This window comes from Anguilla rostrata, chromosome 9 (assembly GCF_018555375.3).
Source record: "Anguilla rostrata isolate EN2019 chromosome 9, ASM1855537v3, whole genome shotgun sequence".
NCBI lineage: Eukaryota > Metazoa > Chordata > Actinopteri > Anguilliformes > Anguillidae > Anguilla > Anguilla rostrata.
The window spans coordinates 6,844,160-6,864,871 of NC_057941.1; the positions used below are offsets into that span (position 1 = coordinate 6,844,160).

Consider the following 20,712-nt stretch of genomic DNA (forward strand, 5'->3'; position numbering starts at 1 on the left):
AAAGAAGAAAAAAAAAAAAAAAAAAACTCAGCAAGGCCACATTATTGTATTTGATCCAAAAAGGAAGCTGACAAATAAATCTTGTCAAGGGAATGTACAGGTGCCCCTATACTAGTACCACAGGCCACCGCGGTGGCACAAATACTCCATGCACATGAAGCTCAAGCCATGGTAACAGGACATGGAGCGAGTCACATTTAACCCTTTAAAATATCTTCCGTTCACCATGTCGATTCTCACAGGAAGCCATTGTCAATCAATGACTCGCAGTCCAATACTACAACAGAACTATTTCAATTTCCCCATGAACTTTAAATACAGACATACCTCCGAAGTCTGATTTTTCCCACTATCTGCTGCGTGAGATAGTAAAGAAATAAATGTCAAGTGATATAGAAATCTTTTCAATCTTTATTAAATCCTACAATATGTTTTTACATTAACAACAAACACACACACACACACACACACACACACACACACATTGTTCTCGCCACTTCCATTTCGAAAACTGTTCAGTGTGGGCAGGAAACCGCCTTATTGACAAACGGAATGCTGAACATCTATTCTTTGAAAGGGAATTTCGTTCGAGAGTTTTAAAAAAAACTTTTCCAAAATGGGGGGAAAACTTTTCCAAAAATTGGGCTCGTTACATCTGTGGCTAATAAAAAACCAGTCAAAACAGGTCAAGGCTAAACTCCAGCATGAAGTGACTGGGGGAAAAAAAAGGGGAGTGGCCTGGGAGAAACGGAGCAGGTCATTGGTCGGTTGCGCGGAAAGTCCGTTTCCCGTGCGAATCAGGAGCTCTCCAGCCAGGCGGCGAGTCCGCGGTCTACCAGAGTACGGTTCACCGACACCAGCTGGGGGGCGAGAGGAAACGAGGAAAAGCGGTGAGACGCAGAATCAGTGGCGTAGGTTTCGTTTGAACATTTGGGGGGGTGGGGAAGAGACACATTAAGCAGGGGGGGGGTCCTTCCCCAGGAAATTTTGAGTTTTTATGCGCCAATTTTTGCCTTTTCTGCATCAATTTATGGTGGAAATGTCTTTATTTATGTAAAGGAAAACACAAAATTCAGGGGGACAAATGCACGTGTTCTAAACATTGAGGGGGACGTACCCCCTGCGTGCCACCACCCCCCAAACCCCCCGAAATCTACGCCTATGCACAGAATTGAATCGGTCCACAGGACGCTCATACGGTCACACACAGCACTTCGCCCCTGATCCAGGCCCAACTGGCACACTCACACGGAAAGACACTTGATGGCAACTGAATCCCAGCCACCCTGACGCCAGATATCAGGGGAGGCGGATCCCTGAGGCAAAAGCACTGAGGATCTGGGCTGTAATCACATCGCTAACGGCGTTCAACAAACTGCACTGATCTTTAAAAAAAGAAAGAAAGAAAAGGAAAAAAAAATCGACGTACAATCACCTCAGATGAGGTGCAGACGAGTGCGCTCAAATCAGGCTTCGCCGCGCGCGCTCCTCCAGCCGCCGGCGCGTTCGCACGCCGCCGCTTAATCACCTTGATCTGATTGCGCTCTCGTGCTTCACTCCGACGCACGCGCCGGTTTTCCGTCAGACGCTCCGGTTCGGCGTCGAGGGTTTCGAAGACGAGGAAAACGCGACTAGCAGGCGTGACCGAGCTCTCGCCAACCGGAACGTAATCTTTGTTTTTTTTTTTGGCGGCGTCGGTTACGTTTCATTTCGTTTGTCGAAAAGCACCGTTGAGAAACACTTTGGGGCCGAAAGTGCACTCGAGCATTACGATCTGCCCACCGACGTCTACAATCTACTCTTAAATTTTTTTTTTAAAACCGTGTATTGAACTTGGCTCCACTGACGTTCCGTTTCCGCGAATCGCCACGAGGCAGGAAGTCGTTCCTGATCCCCCGAGGCGTTACAGCCGAGCCGTTTCCCGAAGCGCTCGATTCGCTCGCGTGCGTAAGGACGTCGGCAGCCTTAAGAGCGCGGCCCCTCGGGCATTCCGAGCGTCGCACGCAGACGTACCTCCTCCTGGACCGCCCTCCACATCTGCACGAAGGGGACGCCGGCGCGGCTGTGGCCGGTCACCTGGAAAGGACAAGAGCGTGGTCAGCAGGCACGCTTTCCCCCTGAGCCACTCGTCCGGGGGGGGCCCGGCGTTTATTGGTTTTTGAAAGGGGGGCTTCGGTCGCCCCACCGCCATACCTGCGCCAGCAGAGGGGCCCCTTTCGTCATCTCCTCCAGCGCGGCGCTCGCCTCTGCCGAAAAGCCGTCCCCTCCTGCGGCGGGAAAAGGGACTTCATTAAGCCGAAACGGACCGAGGGCGAACCTGACCCAACAGCGGCACAGAGAGCGGTCCGCGGCGTCGCGCGCGGCTATTTTCGGAAACAGAAATACGACAGCAAACCGAGTCAGCGGTAGCGCAGTACCTGGTAAGGGCTTCACGTTGCTCAATACCACCTCGGCTCCTTGGAACGGCAGTTTTGTGAAGTCTGATCTGTGAGATCAAGGAGAGGATTTAGCAGGTTGGCGCAGGTAAATCTGAAAGGTCAAAGGTCAAAGGGCAGAGGTGTGAGGCGGCTCCAGCGCACCTTATCTGGTGCAGGGTGTCCATCTTGGCTCTATGGTAGCCGCCGTAGTCCACGTAGCGGATCTCGGCCTCGCCGCTCTCCCTGTGGAAGGAGATGACCTGCGCCCGCCACCACGCCCCATCCGGCCCAGGAGCAGCACAGACCACGCCCACTGAGAGCAGAGAAGAGCTTTAAAACACACACACACACACACACACACCCGCTGAGACCAAAGAAGAGCTTATAGCACACTGACCACCATACACACACACACACACACGCATGCACGCAGAGGACAGCACAGTTCAAACACACAGCCCCACACACACAGTCTATGGTCACCACACACTATCACTCACCACTCACAGCTACTCAACATCACACACAAAGAAAAAGACAGACAAAAATAGGCAGACAGAGACACACATAAAAATAGGCAGACAGAGACAGAATCAGAGACAGACAGACATACAGAACCAGTCAGAGACAGACATACAGAGCCAGACATACAGAGCCCATCAGAAACACAGACAGGCAGACATACAGAGCCAGACATACAGAGACAGACAGACAGACATACAGAACCAGTCAGAGACAGACAGACAGATGGACAGACAGGCGACCAGACAGACAGACAGAGCACGGGGACAGGGGGACAGACAGACAGACAGCACGGGGAGCAGGGGGACAGACAGACGGACAGCACGGGGAGCAGGGGGACAGACAGACAGACAGACAGACAGCACAGAGAGCAGGGGGACAGACGCACCCTCGGTGGGGGAGGGCAGGCCGGGCGCTGGCTGGGAGTAGCACAGGCGCATGTCCTGGTCGAGCGCGCTCAGTGCTGGGTAAGAGGGGTGCTTGGGCTGCTGCACGAACATGTGACCCGCCGACACGATCTTCACCACGGCAACCTCCACCGGCACCTCCTCAGGAAGCAGCAGCTGAGCGAGAGAAAGAACGACCCCCCTCATTCCCAGCTCTATCCCCCCCCGCCCCCCCGAATCCAGAGCCCACAGCCAGACACTTACCCAGGACGTTATGGGCAAGGAGGGAAGCTTGGGTGGTGCAGGAGGGGTGTAGATATTAGTCAGATCCAGTTCCTCAAACTTGTTCCTAATCAGCCCCAATGCTTTGTGCACTTGCTGCTTTGTCCCTACAAGTCAAAAATGGACCAAGACAGACCCAATGATGAGATTCACTTTATAATGTACCATTACTATGCCAACACCCCCTCTCCCCATTTTACATTAAATGCTATGGACTGCACTACCGAGGAGTAGCGTGTATCAAGTGGCAGTTGCACCATATTTAAAGCAGCATTGGAAGGGGTGGCCAACCACAGTAGTGGAGGGCCATAGGGTACGCTAGCTTTCATTCCATGCAGTCAAGTCAACACACCTGGCTTCTTGGGTCCAAATAAATCGCTGATTTTAAGGAGGAAGCAACAACCAATATACACTATGGAAGGTGCAGTACCAACACTGGCTACCCCAGCACTATTAAGACACACTTGAGCAGTCGAGTGTTGGAGGAAATAATTAAAATAACCGAGTAAAATGCAAGAGAAAGACGAAGACACGGCAGTAGCATAACGGGAAGTGTCCAGTAAGCTCTCACGGGACTAGCCAAAGAGCAGAGGGCCCCCTCACCTTCGATGTGACAGATCTGAAACTCCTGAGAGTACAGCCGGGGAGAAAAGTGGATCTTCGCTCCGGACCTCTGCTTCAGGAAGCTCACGTAGCGCCCCCGCTTCCCTATCAGCCTCCCCACAAGCAGCTGCTCGCAAGGAAGGGGAACGCAAGGTTAGCGAAAAACCGTCCCGTCAAGCCTTATTTTGGGCAGGGGAAGGTCGTCATTGAATTCAGCCGGGGACCTTTTCTTTGCAAGTCTAATACACACTTGCAGCCTTCGCTGCCTATTCGATCTCGCTGTCAAAGAAAACTCCACGTTATCGTTCCCAAATTTCGTGTAGTGAGAACGGCTGTTTCAGTGATAGGATCACTGTGCATTTAAGCGAGTCTGTTCATTTCAGGAGTCTGCAAAACAAAAAAAATAGTTGAAGGACATTCTGACCTTTGGCACTTTACAGCTCGTCAGGGGTTCCAATATGAGCCCTAAATTCTCTCAGTCTGGATCTCTAGGCGCTGGTGTGCATCCGTGCCGTGTGGGGTCTTTAAATGTTTTCATTTCAGATGTGTCTACTGGCGCCTTGTGTGCATAATATAAGCAATCTTACAACTAATTGCATAAAACACATGCAACCATCCTGATGGATATTGTTCTAAATGTTCTGTCAAAGCAATTTTATTTAGTTTTTTGACAGCCCTGCTGTTTTTACAGCTGGCTTAATTGGTTTAATTGTAATTTTACACAAATTATGCACATGTTGATTAAATCATCCCACTGCTCGTTTCCAATACGAGGGCAGCGGGGACACCTGGTGGCAAGACGAGGGAATGGGAGGTAATAAAAATGATGCAAGCTCGAGTCATTTTGACAGCATTTCGTCTTCGACGAGCGTAGCTCCGCTGTTTTTAGCATTTCAGATGTGACTGATTATTACCAACAAAGCGGGGGGAAGGAAAGCAGGAAATTGCCTGTTTATACCAAGCCCCGGCAGCTCTGTGACATTTCTGCGTGTGTGTGTGTGTGTGTCTGTGCGTGTGTGTGTGTGTGTCTGTGTCTGAGTGTGTGTGCGAGTGTGTGCGAGTGTGTGCGAGTGTGAGCGAGTGAGGTGTGAGTGCCGTGGTGCGTGTGTGTGGTGTGGTGTGGTGTGTCGGTCGAGGAGTGGAGTGTGAGTGTGAGTGTGTGTAGTGTGTGTGTGCGTGCGTGCGTGCATGCGTGTGTGAGTGAGTGCGTGCGTGCGTGTGTGAGTGTGTGTGTGTGTGTGAGACAGACCCACTCAGCGCACACACACCACAGTAGCCCCAGGCAGGCTTTTAGCGATGGAGCCGTGCTCCCGAACGAAGCGCCCACCTTTGGCACCTCCACCTCCCAGACGGTGAGATCGGGGGTGGGCGGGCACGCGGGCCGGCCACCGCGGCCCTGGTCCTCTCTGGGCCCTGCCGCGCAGCCCTGGCTCACCCGGCCAATCACAGCACAGCCTGGGAAAGAACGATAAACACGCGCACACGGGTTAGATGGAGCGATGACATCACATTATACATTACAGGCATTTGGCAGACGCTCTTATCCAGAGCGACTTACACAACTTTTACACAGCATTTACTGTACATAGCATCCATTTATACAGCTGGATGTATACTGAAGCAATTCAGGTTAAGTACCTTGCTCAAGGGCACAACAGCAGTGTCCTACCCAGGAATCGAACCTGCGACCTTTCGGTTACAAGCCCAGTTCCTTACCCACTGTGCTACACTGCCGCTCAACGTGCACCCACTTGCCAATCAACTGTACAGGACACAATATCCACGAAATAGGGATGGGTGATATTGCATGGCAATGGCCGCCACCACAGTGTGGTGTATCGCCTTTCTTTTCGTTTTTTTCACTCTTTAATTCTGCCTGATGCGGTAGCAAACAACCTCGCTTCAGAGGCTGTGCGAAATGCTTCCGGAAAAACCACCACCATCGTCATTGACTGGGTGACCATAAGACAGCCAATCAGCAGCAAGGCCTCGCAGCTCCATGGGATTGGCGAAAATGATTGCATGATCACATGGAAGCTGCACGACCCTGGTGCTGATTGGCTATTGTCTTAACATCCAATAGATCTGGAAGCATTTCACACAGCCGGTTTAGTTTGATAGTTTACTAACCGCTTCAGGTATAATTAAAAGGAAAAAGACCAAAGGAAAGGTAACGCACCATATGGTGGCTTTGACCGTTACTGCATTCGATAATTACCACTGCGATGTGTCGCCCGTCCCTACCATAAAACACAGCTTGATGTGCACCATGTTATTCATAAGTTTACAGACAGCGATGCAAATGGCACCCTACTCTCCGTTCTTTCTGAGTGGGCAGCTCATATGAAGAGAAACCCTTCAGGAGGTTTGAAATGCTGACTGCAGTGGCTAATGCTCAGTGTTCTGTGCTCCAGGGAGCTCCGGTGGTTCCAGGACTCACCTGCACCTCCAGAGAGATCTGCCTCCATCTCCGTCGCCTGGACGCTTCCGTTCTGGAGGTGCGGGTGGCCGAGCCTCTCGCCCCTGGGGAGGGGAGCCGGGTGGTCCTCCCCTGAGGAGGGTTCAGACCTCCCCTCTGGGCCCTTGCTCTGCTCCTCTAAGCCATGTGAGGTCGCTGAAGCAGGCACTAGGTCGTCCTCCTCCTCCTGCTCTGCACGTGATGGCACTGAGGAAGGTTCAGACCTTCTCTCCTGGCCCTTGCTCTGCTCCTCTAAGCTATGTGAGGTCGCTGAAGCAGGCACTAGGTCCTCCTCCTCCTCCTGCTCTGCACGTGACGGCACTGAGGAGGGGACGTGGTCCTGGCTGCTCCCTCCATCCTCCGACTGGCACGTGCTGCACCCAGAATCCTCTGCTCCTGCGACGTCCTCCGACGTCTGGGGTTCATCGAGCCTGGAGGGGGCGGTTTCTGGACTGGGGCTTTTTCGCACATTCTGGGTTGAGCTGCCTGCATCGTCATCCGGTTCCTCCTGGACAGGACTGATCTGCGACAAACCATTCCCAGAAGCCTCTGGGGGTATCACTGAAAAGGGGCCCTCCTGTGAAGGATGCAGGACGCCGCCGGATATCTGGGCATCTTCCTGTTCTGGAGTCTGGAGGTCTGGTTCTGAGCAGGGAGTCTGCGTAGTTTGTGTGCTGAGGATACAGCTGCTGCTCTGATTGGACGGGTTCCTGTCATCCACGCTCTCACACTTCCTGGCCGCTGGGTCCTCCTGCAGGGCCTCTGAGGAGATCTCTGCAATCAGACAAAAATCACAACAGAGCCAGTCAGAGACATCACAAAAAATCATAATCAAACTAGTAAAAACCAACTAACAACTCCTGCAAGCAACTTCAGGATTTGACTAAACATTTATAACATCAAATCTAACTTTCTTGTCTCTTAGAACTTCCCTAAGAGCTTACTGTTCTGCACTCGTTATAGCATTGGTTAGCTCTACAATACACCTGGAATGAACCAAGCCTCAGACACTGTTGGGGAGAAATTTATTTTTATATCTTTTTACCACCAAGACCAGCCTTCCAGCTGTAGTCTTTCTTTATCACACGTGGATTTTACTCAGTTTTATCAAGTTCACTGATCTTCAGAGGCCCTGTGGCAAATCTGACATTTACCGGATTCAGACTCCAGCAAACCCTCCCTGACGTGTAAAAACCTTCATCGTACGCATTTAGAAAGACACCTTTCACGCTAAAATAGCAGCACGACTGTAAGCCCTCTACCCCAGGGATCATCAACTCTGGCCCTCGAATCCAAAATCCAGCCCTGGTTTTCTTTTCTCCCGGGTAATTAGTGCTTACTGATTGGCCAGACCGTCTTCACACCTGACTCCCAGGCAAAGGGAGGGTGGAAAACCAGCAGTTCTCGGCCCTCGAGGACCGCGAGTTGCTGATCCCTGCTCTACCCTGTGCATCAGATTAACTGTGCATCAGATTCCCTGTGCATCAGATTCCCTGTGCATCAGATTAACTGCGCACTTCCCCAGCGCACCCCCCCCGTCTCAGTTTACGCAGGGACAGACGGGACGCACTCGGTCCAGCGCCGCGGCAAATCCGAAAACCATCGAGCGCTGAGCGCCGTCGCGAAAACGGATACGTGTGTTACACGGGCTCTGCTTCACTCGCTCACCCAGGATAACTAAATTTCCCTCGCCTCAAGTGACGAAAATAGCCTGGTTACAAACACCTCTGCAGAGAACAGAGAGGTGTGCGTGTGCGTGTGTGCGTGTGCGTGTGTGCGCGTGTCTGTGCGTGCGTACGTACACGCCCACTGTAGTCTGACAGCACTACTGAGTAAGATTAAAAGGTCAGCCCAAAATACTCACCGTTACTTCCTGACATCAGTCACACATTCAATATAGATCAATATACATCTGCAGTGGGCTGCAGCAATTCACACAGCGCTGGATATCACGGCTCTTAAGATACGAGTTACAGCGGAGTTTAGACAGCGAAAGAGACGATGCCAGCGCTCAATGCCTACCACGCTTAAATCGATGAGGCATTCATCTCTCTTTAACGAGAGAACAGATTACAAAGCTGCTCTGTCAATCACAACTTTCAACAATGGTTGCAATAAGAAATGTATATTTGGGCAGTTGAAGGTGTATGCCACTTGGTTTTTCTTGTCCTTTTTTTCCAGATAATCAAGTAAGTGTAAAATATCATGATGTGCATCACGATAAGCATCACACCGAGATACTCATCAGCCTTTTGTCTTGACATACTGTGTCAGGAAAAACCCGCCAACACACGGTCCTTATCTCCGCATGCCAGAACACCATTAACTGAAGAAAAACACAATCTTCAAAAAAAAAAAAAAAAAAAAACCAACCACTGAATTACAACTTTGGGCAATATGGCAACGGCGATTACGCCTCCAAATGTTTTAAGGGGTTTAAAGATCGAAGGCAATAAACAGGCAGATCAGCTACACAACCCCTGAAGGGGACTGGCGCCAAATCCTGGGGTCTCATGAAACGAAAACATTTACAAACGAGCAAGAAGCTTCCCTCTAACCCTCTCTGTGACCAGTCAATGGCTCTCTCTCCAGCTGCAGTATGAAATATAAAAAAACAAGGATAATATACAGCCTATAAAAACCTGAAGATGCAAAAACCACACGCGCACATCACAGATACACTGCATGTGCATGCCCAGGTTTTATGAGAGATGAGCAGGTATGTTCTTGTTGGCTTCCTTACATTTCAATTACTTTGATTCTGAGGCCCTCTTTATCCTGACAGATTATAAGATGGAGAGCCATTTCAGCGATTTAAAGTTTAACTGGTTAATGACAACTAAAAAATGGCTAAAATCGTGACGCACAGCGATTCATTTTCAGAGTCTTCCTCATTTACATGATGACATGAGAGTCTCACCCATGAAGACAGACTGGTTAAAGGGGAGCTGGTGGAACTGAAACTGAATGGAAAACGTGCAGAGAAATCTCCAGCGCTGGTCTGCTGGGACTCACCTCCAGAGCGGTCTCCCTCCGTCTCGGATACCATGTGACTTCCGTTCTGGAGGTCCGTGTCTGTGACCATCTCACCCCTGCAGGGGGCGCCCTCCTGGTGACCCTCCTCCAACGAGGGTGCGGACTTCCTCTCCGGACCGCGGCCCTGTCCGACTGAGCCTTGCGACACAGCCAAAATGGCCGCTGGGTTCTGCTTCCCCTCAGGCACTGTGAAGGGGACGTCATCCGGGCTGCTGGCCCCGTCCCCCGACTGGCACGTACCGCTCCCAGAATCCTCTGTTCCCGTGACATCACCTATCGGGGATTTGCCCTGACTCGGGGGCGTGGCTTCGGGACCGAGGCCTTTTTGCAGACCTGTTGTTCTGCTGTCGCTAACGGCAACCTCCACCACCTCCTTCTCCGGGACGGGAGTGCTGGGGCGGCCGTTCTGGGACGCCTCGTCCCCTGGGGCCTCTATGGGCCCCGCTGAAACGGGACCCTCCTGCAGAAGGAGCTGCATCCCGTTGGACGTGAGGTCACCTCCCTGCTCGGCCTGGTCCGGCGCTGAGCGCGGCGTCTCTGTTTGCGTAGCGGGGATACAGCTGCCACTCCGATCCGACGGCTTCCTGTCCATCACTTCCCCTGAGCTTTCACACGGGGAGACCCATGGGTCTTCCGACTGGCCCGCGCTGCACCCAGAATCCTCTGTTCCTGCGACATCATCCGCGTGGGGTTCACCCGGACTGGGGGGCGAGTCTTCTGGGCTGACGTCATCCTGCCCGGGCTCCGCCCTGCTGCTGCTGCTGTCCTCCTCCGCCCCCTCCTGGGCAGGAGGAGCCACGCAGGCATTAAGCACCTCCTCATCCCTCGCCAGCTCCGGCGTGGTCGACAAAGAGCCGTCCTGCGCCAGAGGCCGTGGCTCATTCGAAGTCTGCTCGGTTACGTCATCCACCCGTTCCTCGTCCAAATGGCAGAGCACCTCCATGGACCCCTGGCTGCCGTCCTGTTCTCCCTGGTCTACGACAGAACGCCGTGGCTCGCCGGACGGGGGAGAGCTGTCGCTTGGCTGCGGCGGCCGCGCATTACCCTCTTCGCTGACATCGCACAGGCTGACAGCCGGTTCCCGTGTTGCCACGGAGATGAGCTCCCTGTTCAGACCGGGGGCCGGCCCACCGCTCTCCTCTTGGCGTGGGTCCAAGACCAGACCCGTCTGCGAAGGCATCCCACGGCCACCCTGCTGGGGCGGTGGGCCCTCTGCCTCCACGTTGGAGGGAGGGGCTAGGGCGGCTGGGACGTGACGGGAAGGCACGACTTCATCAGGGCACAGGGTGTCGGGCGTGGCGCTTCTGAAGGTTCGGTCTTTCGGGACAGGCAGGACTCCGAGGCGCTCGGGGAAAGGCACAGCGAGGCCCTCGGCCTCCACCTCCACCTCTCTGGCCGTTTCCAGGTCGGGCCTGGGTGCTTCTGGGAGTTCAGCAGGCACGAAGCCGATTGCCGTGCCGGGTGAGTGAGGAGGCGGAGCCAAAGTCCCGTCCTCCTCAGCGACCGCGCCCCGTCCAGCAGGAAGCTCTTCTCCGGTCCCGCATTCGGAGGCGTCGGCCACCTGCCGGTCGTCACAGACGGGCTGGAGCGTGCTCGATCCCGCCTCCGCTTCCCCCGCCTCGTCATCGCCAGCGTCCGGCAGGCGTGGGGCAGCCCGTTTGCCCCCCGCCGTCCCCTGCCCCGGGGAGTCCGAGCCGTCGGCGTCTGGATCCGCGGTGAGGCCGCTGTGGCGGGCGCGAGAGGGCGTGTCCTCCCTCCCCAGCGTCTCTCCCGCCAGCGACTGGACGGGCATCGCAGCTGTGGCCGCCAGAATGTGGTTCTCCTCTGCTCGCCCCGCAGTGTTCCCCCGCCCCACCTTCAGTCCGGCCTTCCTGCTCTCCACCATGCCGTTCAGGACCTCGCGTACAGCCATGCCCTCCTCCTCCTCCTCCTCCTCTGCCTCCTCCACCACCGGGGCGGCCATTTCCTTTTTCTTGCGAGAGGCGTACCACCACCAGCCAATCACAGCCAGCACCGGCGCCATGAGCGGGAGAAAACACCGGAACCTCAACATGGCTTCCACCTGGGCCTTCACCACCGCACCTGGGGGGAAAGGAAGAGAACGTCACTGCAGTAGTTTGCCTTTTCTTTTTTTTTTAAATTATAAGCGCAGACGCCACTGGCATCGATGTGACAAGGCCAACAAGCCCTATTTCCACAACTGAATCCGGAAGAGAAGGCACAAGAGGAAGGAAGGACTAGTTCCAAATCCAGGCTAGAGAGGGTGACAATCCAGGTTTAGGCCGGTGGAATCCTCTCGATAAAAGGCTTTGGTGTGAAAGTCTTTCGCGAATCAAAGACTAAGCATTTTCCCCATAAGAACTGTGCATGCAGAAACAACCAGAAATCACCGTTATTATACGACTCAGCCCATGTACAAGACCCCAGCAGCCCTGGGATTTGATTCTCTACAATGGCACTTAAATTTACAGCACTGCGTAACTGTCTAAGCTGTTTATCTTAGTTGACTTAGTTATTGCACTCGTGCCTACTCAACTATTTTTTCAACTTGTTTTATTTGCACAGACTGCTTTGTTGCCGTTTTCGTTGTGTTAATCAGGTTAACCTACAGGGTCCCAGTTAAACTACGCGGTCGCTCCCTGCACTTGGAACTGTACTTCCCCTCTAGGGTTTTCAACACACTTGTTCCTGGTTTTGGTTATACACGTTGTTGAGGTCGCTCTGGATAAGAGCGTCTGCCAAATGCCTGTAATGGAATGCAATGTCTTAGTCAAGTAAAAATCCCATTTCTTTCTCTTCAGTAAAAAATATTATCTTGTTTACAGTTACTTTTTGCATGACAATTGAAATTGCCTTACCCCATTGGCAAATCTTGAAAGGAGTCTAACTGTCTCACCTCATTGGCAATATTTTTTGTCTTATTTAGCAAAATATTCATAGAAATAAGATCTTAAGTCTAAGTATTAGACTCAAACGCTCGTTGTCAAGGTTTGATTTATTTATTGGTTTTAGCGACGTGTAATCCCATCTCTATCTACTAAGCGGTCTACTTTCTGCCGTCTCAGTAAAGTGAAAAAACACACAGGGAGGGCTTACGGTCTGCCCCCATTTTAAAAAACAATAACAAAAATTATCCCTCGGACAGCAACCGCTAGCTACAGCAGAAAAAGCGCGCCTGCCGCAGTCTGTGCGCGAGCACAGGTGCACACAAGGACACCGGCCCGGTTCAGCTGAGGTGGGGAGGGCCCGTTCCTCTGTGGAAAATGAACCAGTCACTTCAGAGACTCCAGAACACGGCCCACCTCATTAACAATACATCACCATCGAGTGAAGAGCCCGGAGAGCGGCGGCGACGGCGGCGGGGCTGAGAGAGAGAGAGCAGACGGGGTCGTGAGCCGACGGCTCGAGCGAAAAGGCGGAATGCAGAAGAGAGCGACGCGCGCGCCCCTTCTCCAGAGGGAGAGAAGAGCGGAACCGGGCGGCGCCCAGGGGGCTGAGCGACGGCCGCGATTCAGAGCTCGTCGCTTTAAAACCGCGCTACACGCCCCCCCCCCCCACCCCCCAGGAGTTATGGGCCAGCGACTCGGCTGGAGCCCCCCCATACACATCGGCAGGAGGGCCGGCGCTAGGATTTTGGTGGCCCTAAGCAAATCTGTCGAGCGAGGGGGGGGCGGTTCGCTTGGTAAAATCCGTCTTACATTACATTGTTATGCTCGGTTGCCATACCGTTTAAAATGAATAACGGTTGTTCGGCGATAGGGGATGAATAACGTAATCGCGGAAATAACGTTATTTACCTTAGAAAAAGATTGATCGTGTGCCCCCCCGCCCCCCCACCCCAACGGTTGTGGCCCTAAACAACTGCATAGACTGTTCATGTCACGGGCCGGCCCTGATCGGCAGCTACACCTTCGGGACCGCGGTGAGGCGGCGGCGTTTCCAGACAGACAGTAAAACAGCCGGAGACCGTAATGAGCCATATGCACTGCAATAGGGGAGGGAAAAACAGCCTGGTCGCGTCCAGGGTCGCAAAATTTCAGCAGCAGAACTGAACAGATGCACCGTATAATCCTACCCCGAGATCTGTTTTGTGTTCTGTGCGTTGTGTGTTTTGACTCTGATGAAGACGCGGTAGCGTCGAAACGCTGGTCGTGTTTGTACAATAAATATTTAAAAGAAGATCCATGCACTCCAGTGCCTTTCTCCGGGTAAGGCCTTTTAAACAAAGTTACCCAGAGTGCCTCTGCCTACCCGAGATCTGTTTATAAGCCCGGTCACGGATTACTCTTACCTCAGAAGAAGCGATAATAACATTGTGCTATGACAGAAAGTGCATTTAAATGGTGAAATTCTGCACCATCAGCTCCTCGAAAGCAAACGTCCCCCTACACATGGAGATAATGAAAACCCCTAACAGCACTCTTGCAATTCAATTGAGCATTATCAAATTACCCCGACATGCCTGGATTAGATTTGAGCATGCCCACTGCAGAGGCAGAGGCAAAGCTTTAATAGAAGGAAGAGGAAATGTCACTCATGCGCCATTTCCTCACGTGACCCAATCAGAAGGTCAGCTGACGGTTAAGGGTCATTTGATTATCAAACTACCTGGCTGGTACAAGCTGAAACAAGACCAGGTTAAAACCTAGTATATGGCTGGACCTAACACGCGTGATCCGACCGACCAATGGCGTAACTTCATAACTCGGACAGCCAATGGTGTAACTTCATCACTCAGTCACTCAGTCAGTCACAGACATTCGCGTGTGTAGGGCTGACCCGGGCTGTTGCGGTCCAGCCAAAAAAGTCCACAGAAGACGTTGCTTTCTTAAAACGAGCGCTTAAAACGAGTTCCACCGCGGGAGTTCGGGGTGACTGACAGTCGCTACAGAGTCTGGTCTTTAAGGACCAAGCACTTCAGCGTTCAGAGAGGAAAAAAAGAGCATGCTAAACACTCTCTCAAGAGACGACAGTGCAGACCATACACCCCTCAGACACTCTACCTGCAGTGCCAGGCGACGCCACCCCCCCCCCCCTCCCCCGCGGGAGCCCACCATTGCATTAGAGAGCTTCGTGCCTGAAATTAAACACAGCCCAGGAAGCTGGAATATAGTGCTCCCTGGTGGCAGCGCTTAGGAACAGCAGCCTCAGCAGCAAAACAAGCCTTAGGCACGCAGGAACATTAACCTCATGCAGGGCCATTACCTATGCGTCTGAAATAGCCGAAGCTCGTCATTCTGCAAAAAGCTTAGTGACAAATGCAAAACCCCTGCTGCACAAAGGAAGGGGCCATTTACACAAACCACTGTTGGTCCACACACTGAGCAATTTTAAACGATGTACTTAGAAATGTTCTTACGGACGGCCGACTCCACTTACTCAGGCACTCACTCTGGCCGCACGAGTGGCCAAGAATTTGTACCCAGGATTTATTTAAATATTCGGATGCTTTGAAAAGTAACAAATTGTTAAACCCATATTTTTAAAAAGTTAGCCTATTTGCTGACACAAAAGCAGGGAGCAAACGTGGGACAGAATAAAAGGGCTTCACACACAAAGTAGGCTATTTGGGACGCTCGATTACAATAAAACAAACAAGCCCATTGATTTCTTCAAATATCTGCAGGTGTTCTTATTAGTTCCATTTATGAGTTGTTTAATGCAGAGATAGGGGGAAAAAAAAGACAAACACAAGACATCTTTGTGGCAATCATGCTCTATGCAAACAGATCAGACAGCTGGTGTCAGACCTACAGTGTCACTCAAAGACGACACCGTCTTCACCAAGGGTCCTCAATCTTATCCAGAAAGGGCCGGTGTGGGTGCAGGCTTTTGTTCCAACCAAGCAGTAACACACCTGCTTCTACTAATCAACCACTAGAGTCTCTTTGCCAAGGACCTCAATTAGTAGAATCAGGTGTGTAACTGCTTGGCTGAGACGAAAGCCCTTCTGGATAAGATTGAGGACCCCGGTTCTTCACTACACAGTGCCCGGTGAGACAGGCCGACAACCTTTTATACTAGTAAGGGAGACACTACACAAAAGAGGCTGTGTGATAAATTACACTAGATTAACAAAAGTAGAAACACCATTATTTCACACTAAACCTTTCCCTGTATCAGTCTCCTGAAGCCACTTGAATTATTTGAGCTCAGAGCAGGTATAATAACCATATGCAATTAAATCACAGCCTGCCCTTGTACTTGGGGTATTCCATTATGAAACTGGAGCCTGCAGGCACCCACAAGATTTTTAAGCCAAGAGACTGCTGACGAAGCAAAAATCAAGTAAATCTAGGCAAAATATTTGAGAAATTAGCCGTTCGTGTGCTGCAAGTCAATGCACGTTAAGATTCACATACCAATTTCTTTCAGGAAATGTACACAACTGTGGAACATCAAAGGGATTAACTGTTCCTTTGAGCAGGGGGTCCAGTGAACAGATCTCGCACTGGGCGCCACCGCTCCGAGCCACGCCACCCCTGCACGATCACAGCCATTTCCCGAGGGCCCTTGGAAACGTCCCCCAATAGCCTACTGCAGCGCTACGTTTGTTTTGAGCACAAAGAAGCAGAACAAAGCGGCTTTGACGTTAACAACGGGTGTTGTGATACAGCCTAGAGTTTCACATAAAATAAGCACATAAGAGCAGAAACGGACAAAGCGTCATACTACCAAAACAGTAAAGCAAAATATAGTACAACCGTTCAACACCATCAAACTGCTAAAACTGATTTTTTGTTACTGCCTGTGCACTACTGCGGTGTTGAGAATCGAGCTGCGCTGCTCGACGACCTTGGTCGGCTGTGTTGATGAGGGGGTCATTCTATATTTGCTTGTATTAGCAACAAACCAAACAGCTGCACTAAAGACCGCATACGCAGCAGCTTCGAGGCTACGGCAATTACCTCGTAACATAGCGTTCTCTTTAAGATAAGACACTGAAAATATTTCTGCGAACTGATGCAGTGCCTTGGCGGAGAACAAACAAACGGCAACATTTAGAAAAAGACGCTCACAACTGACTAACGTTAGCTGAAATACAAAGAGCAATTAAGTTTGGGTAGCTAGCGAGCAAACTGACCACTAATAGGAGGTTGCGAACGCACAAAGAACGTAGTATTTTTCGAACTGCATTTATCTAGTTACGGTTTACACTAAGAACAAACCTGCACAAAACGGTTAGAATACGGCCTTTAATTAGTGTCAAATAAAGTGTCTGGGCACAGCTAAAACAGAACGGACAAAATCTTTCAATTTTACTGGATTGGACAATGCTATTATAAATGCTGTTTTCAAGGCCTCGGTAGGTTCATTGTCGCGAAACTGGGTAGCGGGGAGGACAGAATGAACGAGTCTGCCATCGACCCCCCAAACACATCCAGTCAGTTACAAAAACCACAAAAGAAATCAACTAATTTCGCAGTTTGTGGTAAGGAATGGTCGGCATAGTTTGTTAACGTTTGCTGAATCTTAACCAAACGCAACAACACATTTCTCTACGGTCGACAATGTCTAACAATTCCAGTATTCACAGTTCACCACAGGCATTGTTATCCCCAGCCAGCTAGGACTCAACGCTAACTGGAGGGTGCTACCAAAGTTGCACGCAGTTAGCCCTGCCACGTTGTTACATGGTATTGCAAAAGTAGCCTACTTACTGTTTATTACTTTATTTTTTCTCAGCCACTGTGAATCTGCTGTTTACTACTGAGACCAACTGCGCATTTTGACCAAACTTGCACCAAAGTATCCACTGTCCTCCTTCGCTTTCCACGTGCAATTCATCTAAATACGGTTCTAAACAGACAAGGTACTACAGCTGATCAAACCTCGCGATAGCTATGAACTGTGACAATGAGCGTCTTGATTTTATATTGTGCAAATGGTGCGCATCTTCAGTTATCTTAAAAAAATTAAACAAATCCCTGAAAAGGTTATAAAACTCGTTACAAGTGCAAAATGAGTTATCTTTCCATTCTGAAACCATCGATGATTTTACGACCGTTGCATCAGCACCTCGCCTAATTTTTATGGGTTGGCGACATCAATGATCAGTGCCCCGGTCAACGCTGTTCAACTGGAACTTGTATGCGCGTGACCGCAACGCTCCCTTCACATCATCTTCGGTAACGTATTTATTATTCCACATTCGAAACAATAACCCTGTTTGTCTGCCTCGTATTAAGAATAAAAACGTAATGTGACTGAGAAAGGCACCTCTGATTAAAAAAAAAAAAAACACACACAGAAGGGCAATGCTTCCACAAGCTGTTATCATCAGGTGGTCACATCACGTATCACGTTTGGGGATGATAAGCTTAAAATGCCATTACAAGAGCGTAGTCAGCAACTCTTTCTGCCCACTGCTAGGAAGTTAAAACAATGGAATTCAGCATTTTTCTTTTTTTGGGTCGACCGCAAAACGGTCTAATTTTAGACATTAGAGAACTTAAGTTTATGTAATGCCATCGACAAGCAATTGGTACATTAAAATGGTTTTCATTTTTATTTTTTTTGGACTGATGGAAAAATAATTGCGAATCAACACACTAAATTAAAACGGAAACGGACGTTTTACATACATTTATGCCAGCACGTGGCCATGCACTTACTGTGCAGACAATTTAAGAATATCCTTATACAATCCCTGTAATTTAGCAACGTTAGGAAATAGAAAATGAGATCTGCGTGGTGTTATTTACGCTTCACGTTTCTGCATTCTGGTTTCTATGTAAAAAAAAAAAAAAGTTGTGTAAGTCACTCTGGACAAGAGCGTCTGCTAAATGCCTGTAATGTAATGTCATTTCGTGTTTCATATTTGATATTCTGCAGTGTAAAATAATTTTAGGTACTGCAGTGCTTCCCAAACTCGGCCCTGGGGCCCCCTATGTATGCTTGTTTTTTTTTTTCCAACCACAGTTGCAACGCCCAGAATTTTGACAAGCTGTTCATTTTTATTAATTTAATGCTTTACATGTTTTGAGGGATTATTTGCCCCCCTTAAACCACATAATCAAAATATCCATGATAACTGATCAAATATGAGGCTGAAGTGAAATCAGTGGGTTCCTGATTGGTGAAAGCGTGGACACCTTGCCACTACTCAGTGGCCCCTACTGAAAATTCCATTTTAAACCACCAAAGCTGGTCACGCCGGTTAAGCTGTTTTTGACACTTCTAGCTGGTTTTAGCTGGTTGACCAGCCTATAGTCAGCTGCTCCACTAGTTTGGCTACCAGTTTACTGTACTAGCTATAACCAGCTTTTTACCAGCCACTGACCAGCTAGAAGTGTCAAAAACACAGCTAAAACCAGCTGGAATTTTTTTAAGCAGGGATAGCAAATGACAAGGAGCGAGCCAAACCTGCATTGCGTAGATCAGTTTAAGGGGAGAAATTCATGAAAAAATGGAAACGTGTGCGTTCAGGAACATAGTTAGGAGGCTATTGAATCACCACAGTCTTTAATTTGATCTGTTTAAAAATATTTTTATGTAATTGTTTGTAATATAGCACAATAAGCAGAGTGTGAATATGGGTCTTTTATTCTTTGTGGCATGCATAGCTATTTCTGACATAATGTGGCTTAAGAGGGTAAATAAACAAGAAAAGCATCTAATTAAGAAAAAATGACTGCTTGTTAAAATTCTGGGATTGTAATTGTGGTTGAAATGACAACCAGAATACATAGGGCAGCCCCAGCACCAGTTTTGGGAACCATTCATGTGCAAGAAAGAACTTTGCCATATATTTAAATATGTCATGCCAGCAAAGCATTTTTAATTTTATTTATCTTTTTTCTGAAAAGAGTACAGTAAAACAGGGCTTTTGAAAAGCACTGAAATGCCTCATATGTAGAAACACCCAAATGCATTGATACTTCATTACCTCATTGTCAGGAACTCTAATTCACCATTTGGAAATTGTGGGCCATTTGAGGTGTGAATGTGTGTGTGTGTGTGTAGTGTGTGTCAGTGTGTGTGTCTGTGAACAGGGGTGGCCTGGGAAAGCCCATGCTAGCAGTCCATATACTCCTACAATTCTGCACCTTAAAAACATTGGTTAATGCACCTACAGGCACCATGATAGACATTTTTCTCAGGTCATACCAGAATAAAGCAGAGGTCAGGGTGTCACTGCTGACTTTGTAACTTGGTTCAGTTGTTGCCTGATGTAGTGTCTCCACATAATAGCTTACATGCACGTCCATAATAGCCAAAGCTGTCCTCTGTAACATTAATATTAATTTTTAAGGTAGTTGAACCTCGACTTTAGATTAAACGTGAATGTTTGTTGTAACTTAACACATTTTTTAAAATTTTAATCTGGTTGTGAGTAGTACATTTTGATAAAGGTTGATCAACAGCTTGCACTGCCTATCAGTGAATTCAGTGATTTAATTGATACTTCATATCTTTGGTAACAATGACCTAATGAATTCAAATAAATATATTTTACGTGTTGGATAAATTAGGTGTTTAAATTGTTGATGCACTAGTGTTCGGTATTCAGAGTGCCAAACATTAATTGAGGGTGTTAGCAGTTAAAACAGCTGGTTTCAGATAATGAAACACATTTAACTTAATCCTCATTTTGCTGACATTGTCGCTGAAGAACTTGTGACCAGATGTTTGCCAGTGATCAGCCTACAATTAAGAACACCATTCATCTGCAATGCAGTCCATGAATTTGGCCAGTGACAGAATTTTTGTTGTTTTGGCTCTGTACTCCCAACGCACTGGATTCGAAATGAAGCAATGGATATGAGGTTAAGCTGCACTGTCAGCTTAAATTTAAGGGTGCTTACCTCCATATGCAGTGATCTATGTAGGAATTACAGCCCTTTTTAAACATACTCCCCCTCATTTAGGGGACAAATGTAACAATCTGAAATAAAGTCCTCATATGTAATACCTGATTGCAAATGATTTGCATTTAATGGCTGCCTGAAGTCTGTGCCATCTGCAGTTCCTGTTTGTTTTGGGGAAATTTTGCCCTCAGTTTTGC

At 49.4% G+C, this 20,712-nt stretch overlaps 1 protein-coding gene and 1 long non-coding RNA gene across 7 annotated transcripts in view; one reads left to right on the forward strand and one right to left on the reverse strand.

Moving 5' to 3' along the window:
• LOC135262786 (uncharacterized) overlaps positions 1–20,712 on the forward strand; it is a 656,092-nt gene that overhangs the window by 452,021 nt on the left and 183,359 nt on the right. The window lies entirely within an intron of this gene.
• Positions 394–17,841, reverse strand: LOC135262778 (A-kinase anchor protein 1, mitochondrial-like). Of its 6 annotated transcripts, none has more exons than XM_064349990.1 (13): positions 17,366–17,704; positions 12,387–12,450; positions 9,684–11,786; positions 6,651–7,442; positions 5,538–5,665; positions 4,211–4,337; positions 3,590–3,714; positions 3,328–3,502; positions 2,580–2,730; positions 2,418–2,485; positions 2,194–2,267; positions 2,014–2,076; positions 394–860 (listed from the first exon to the last, which is right to left on the reverse strand). In XM_064349990.1, exons 3-13 carry the CDS (start codon positions 11,755–11,757, stop codon positions 798–800), a joined length of 3,840 nt encoding a protein of 1,279 aa, XP_064206060.1. In that variant the 5' UTR covers positions 11,758–11,786; positions 12,387–12,450; positions 17,366–17,704; the 3' UTR covers positions 394–797. The 6 variants fall into 6 exon arrangements, with proteins under 6 accessions (XP_064206060.1, XP_064206062.1, XP_064206061.1 ...); XM_064349992.1 differs by lacking the exons at positions 12,387–12,450; positions 17,366–17,704 and adding an exon at positions 16,067–16,447 and having other exon boundaries at positions 6,651–6,820; positions 6,935–7,442; XM_064349991.1 differs by lacking the exons at positions 12,387–12,450; positions 17,366–17,704 and adding an exon at positions 17,724–17,841.

Coding starts and splice junctions, on each gene's coding strand:
- LOC135262778 (XM_064349987.1), bottom strand. CDS start 16,103: ATGTTCCACAGTTGTGTACATTTCCTGAAAGAAATTG. Junction 11,787..16,066: donor ACATTTCCTGAAAGAAATTG/GTATGTGAATCT, acceptor CTTTCCCCCCAG/GTGCGGTGGTGAAGGCCCAG. Junction 3,715..4,210: donor TCAGATCTGTCACATCGAAG/GTGAGGGGGCCC, acceptor TTTGACTTGTAG/GGACAAAGCAGCAAGTGCAC.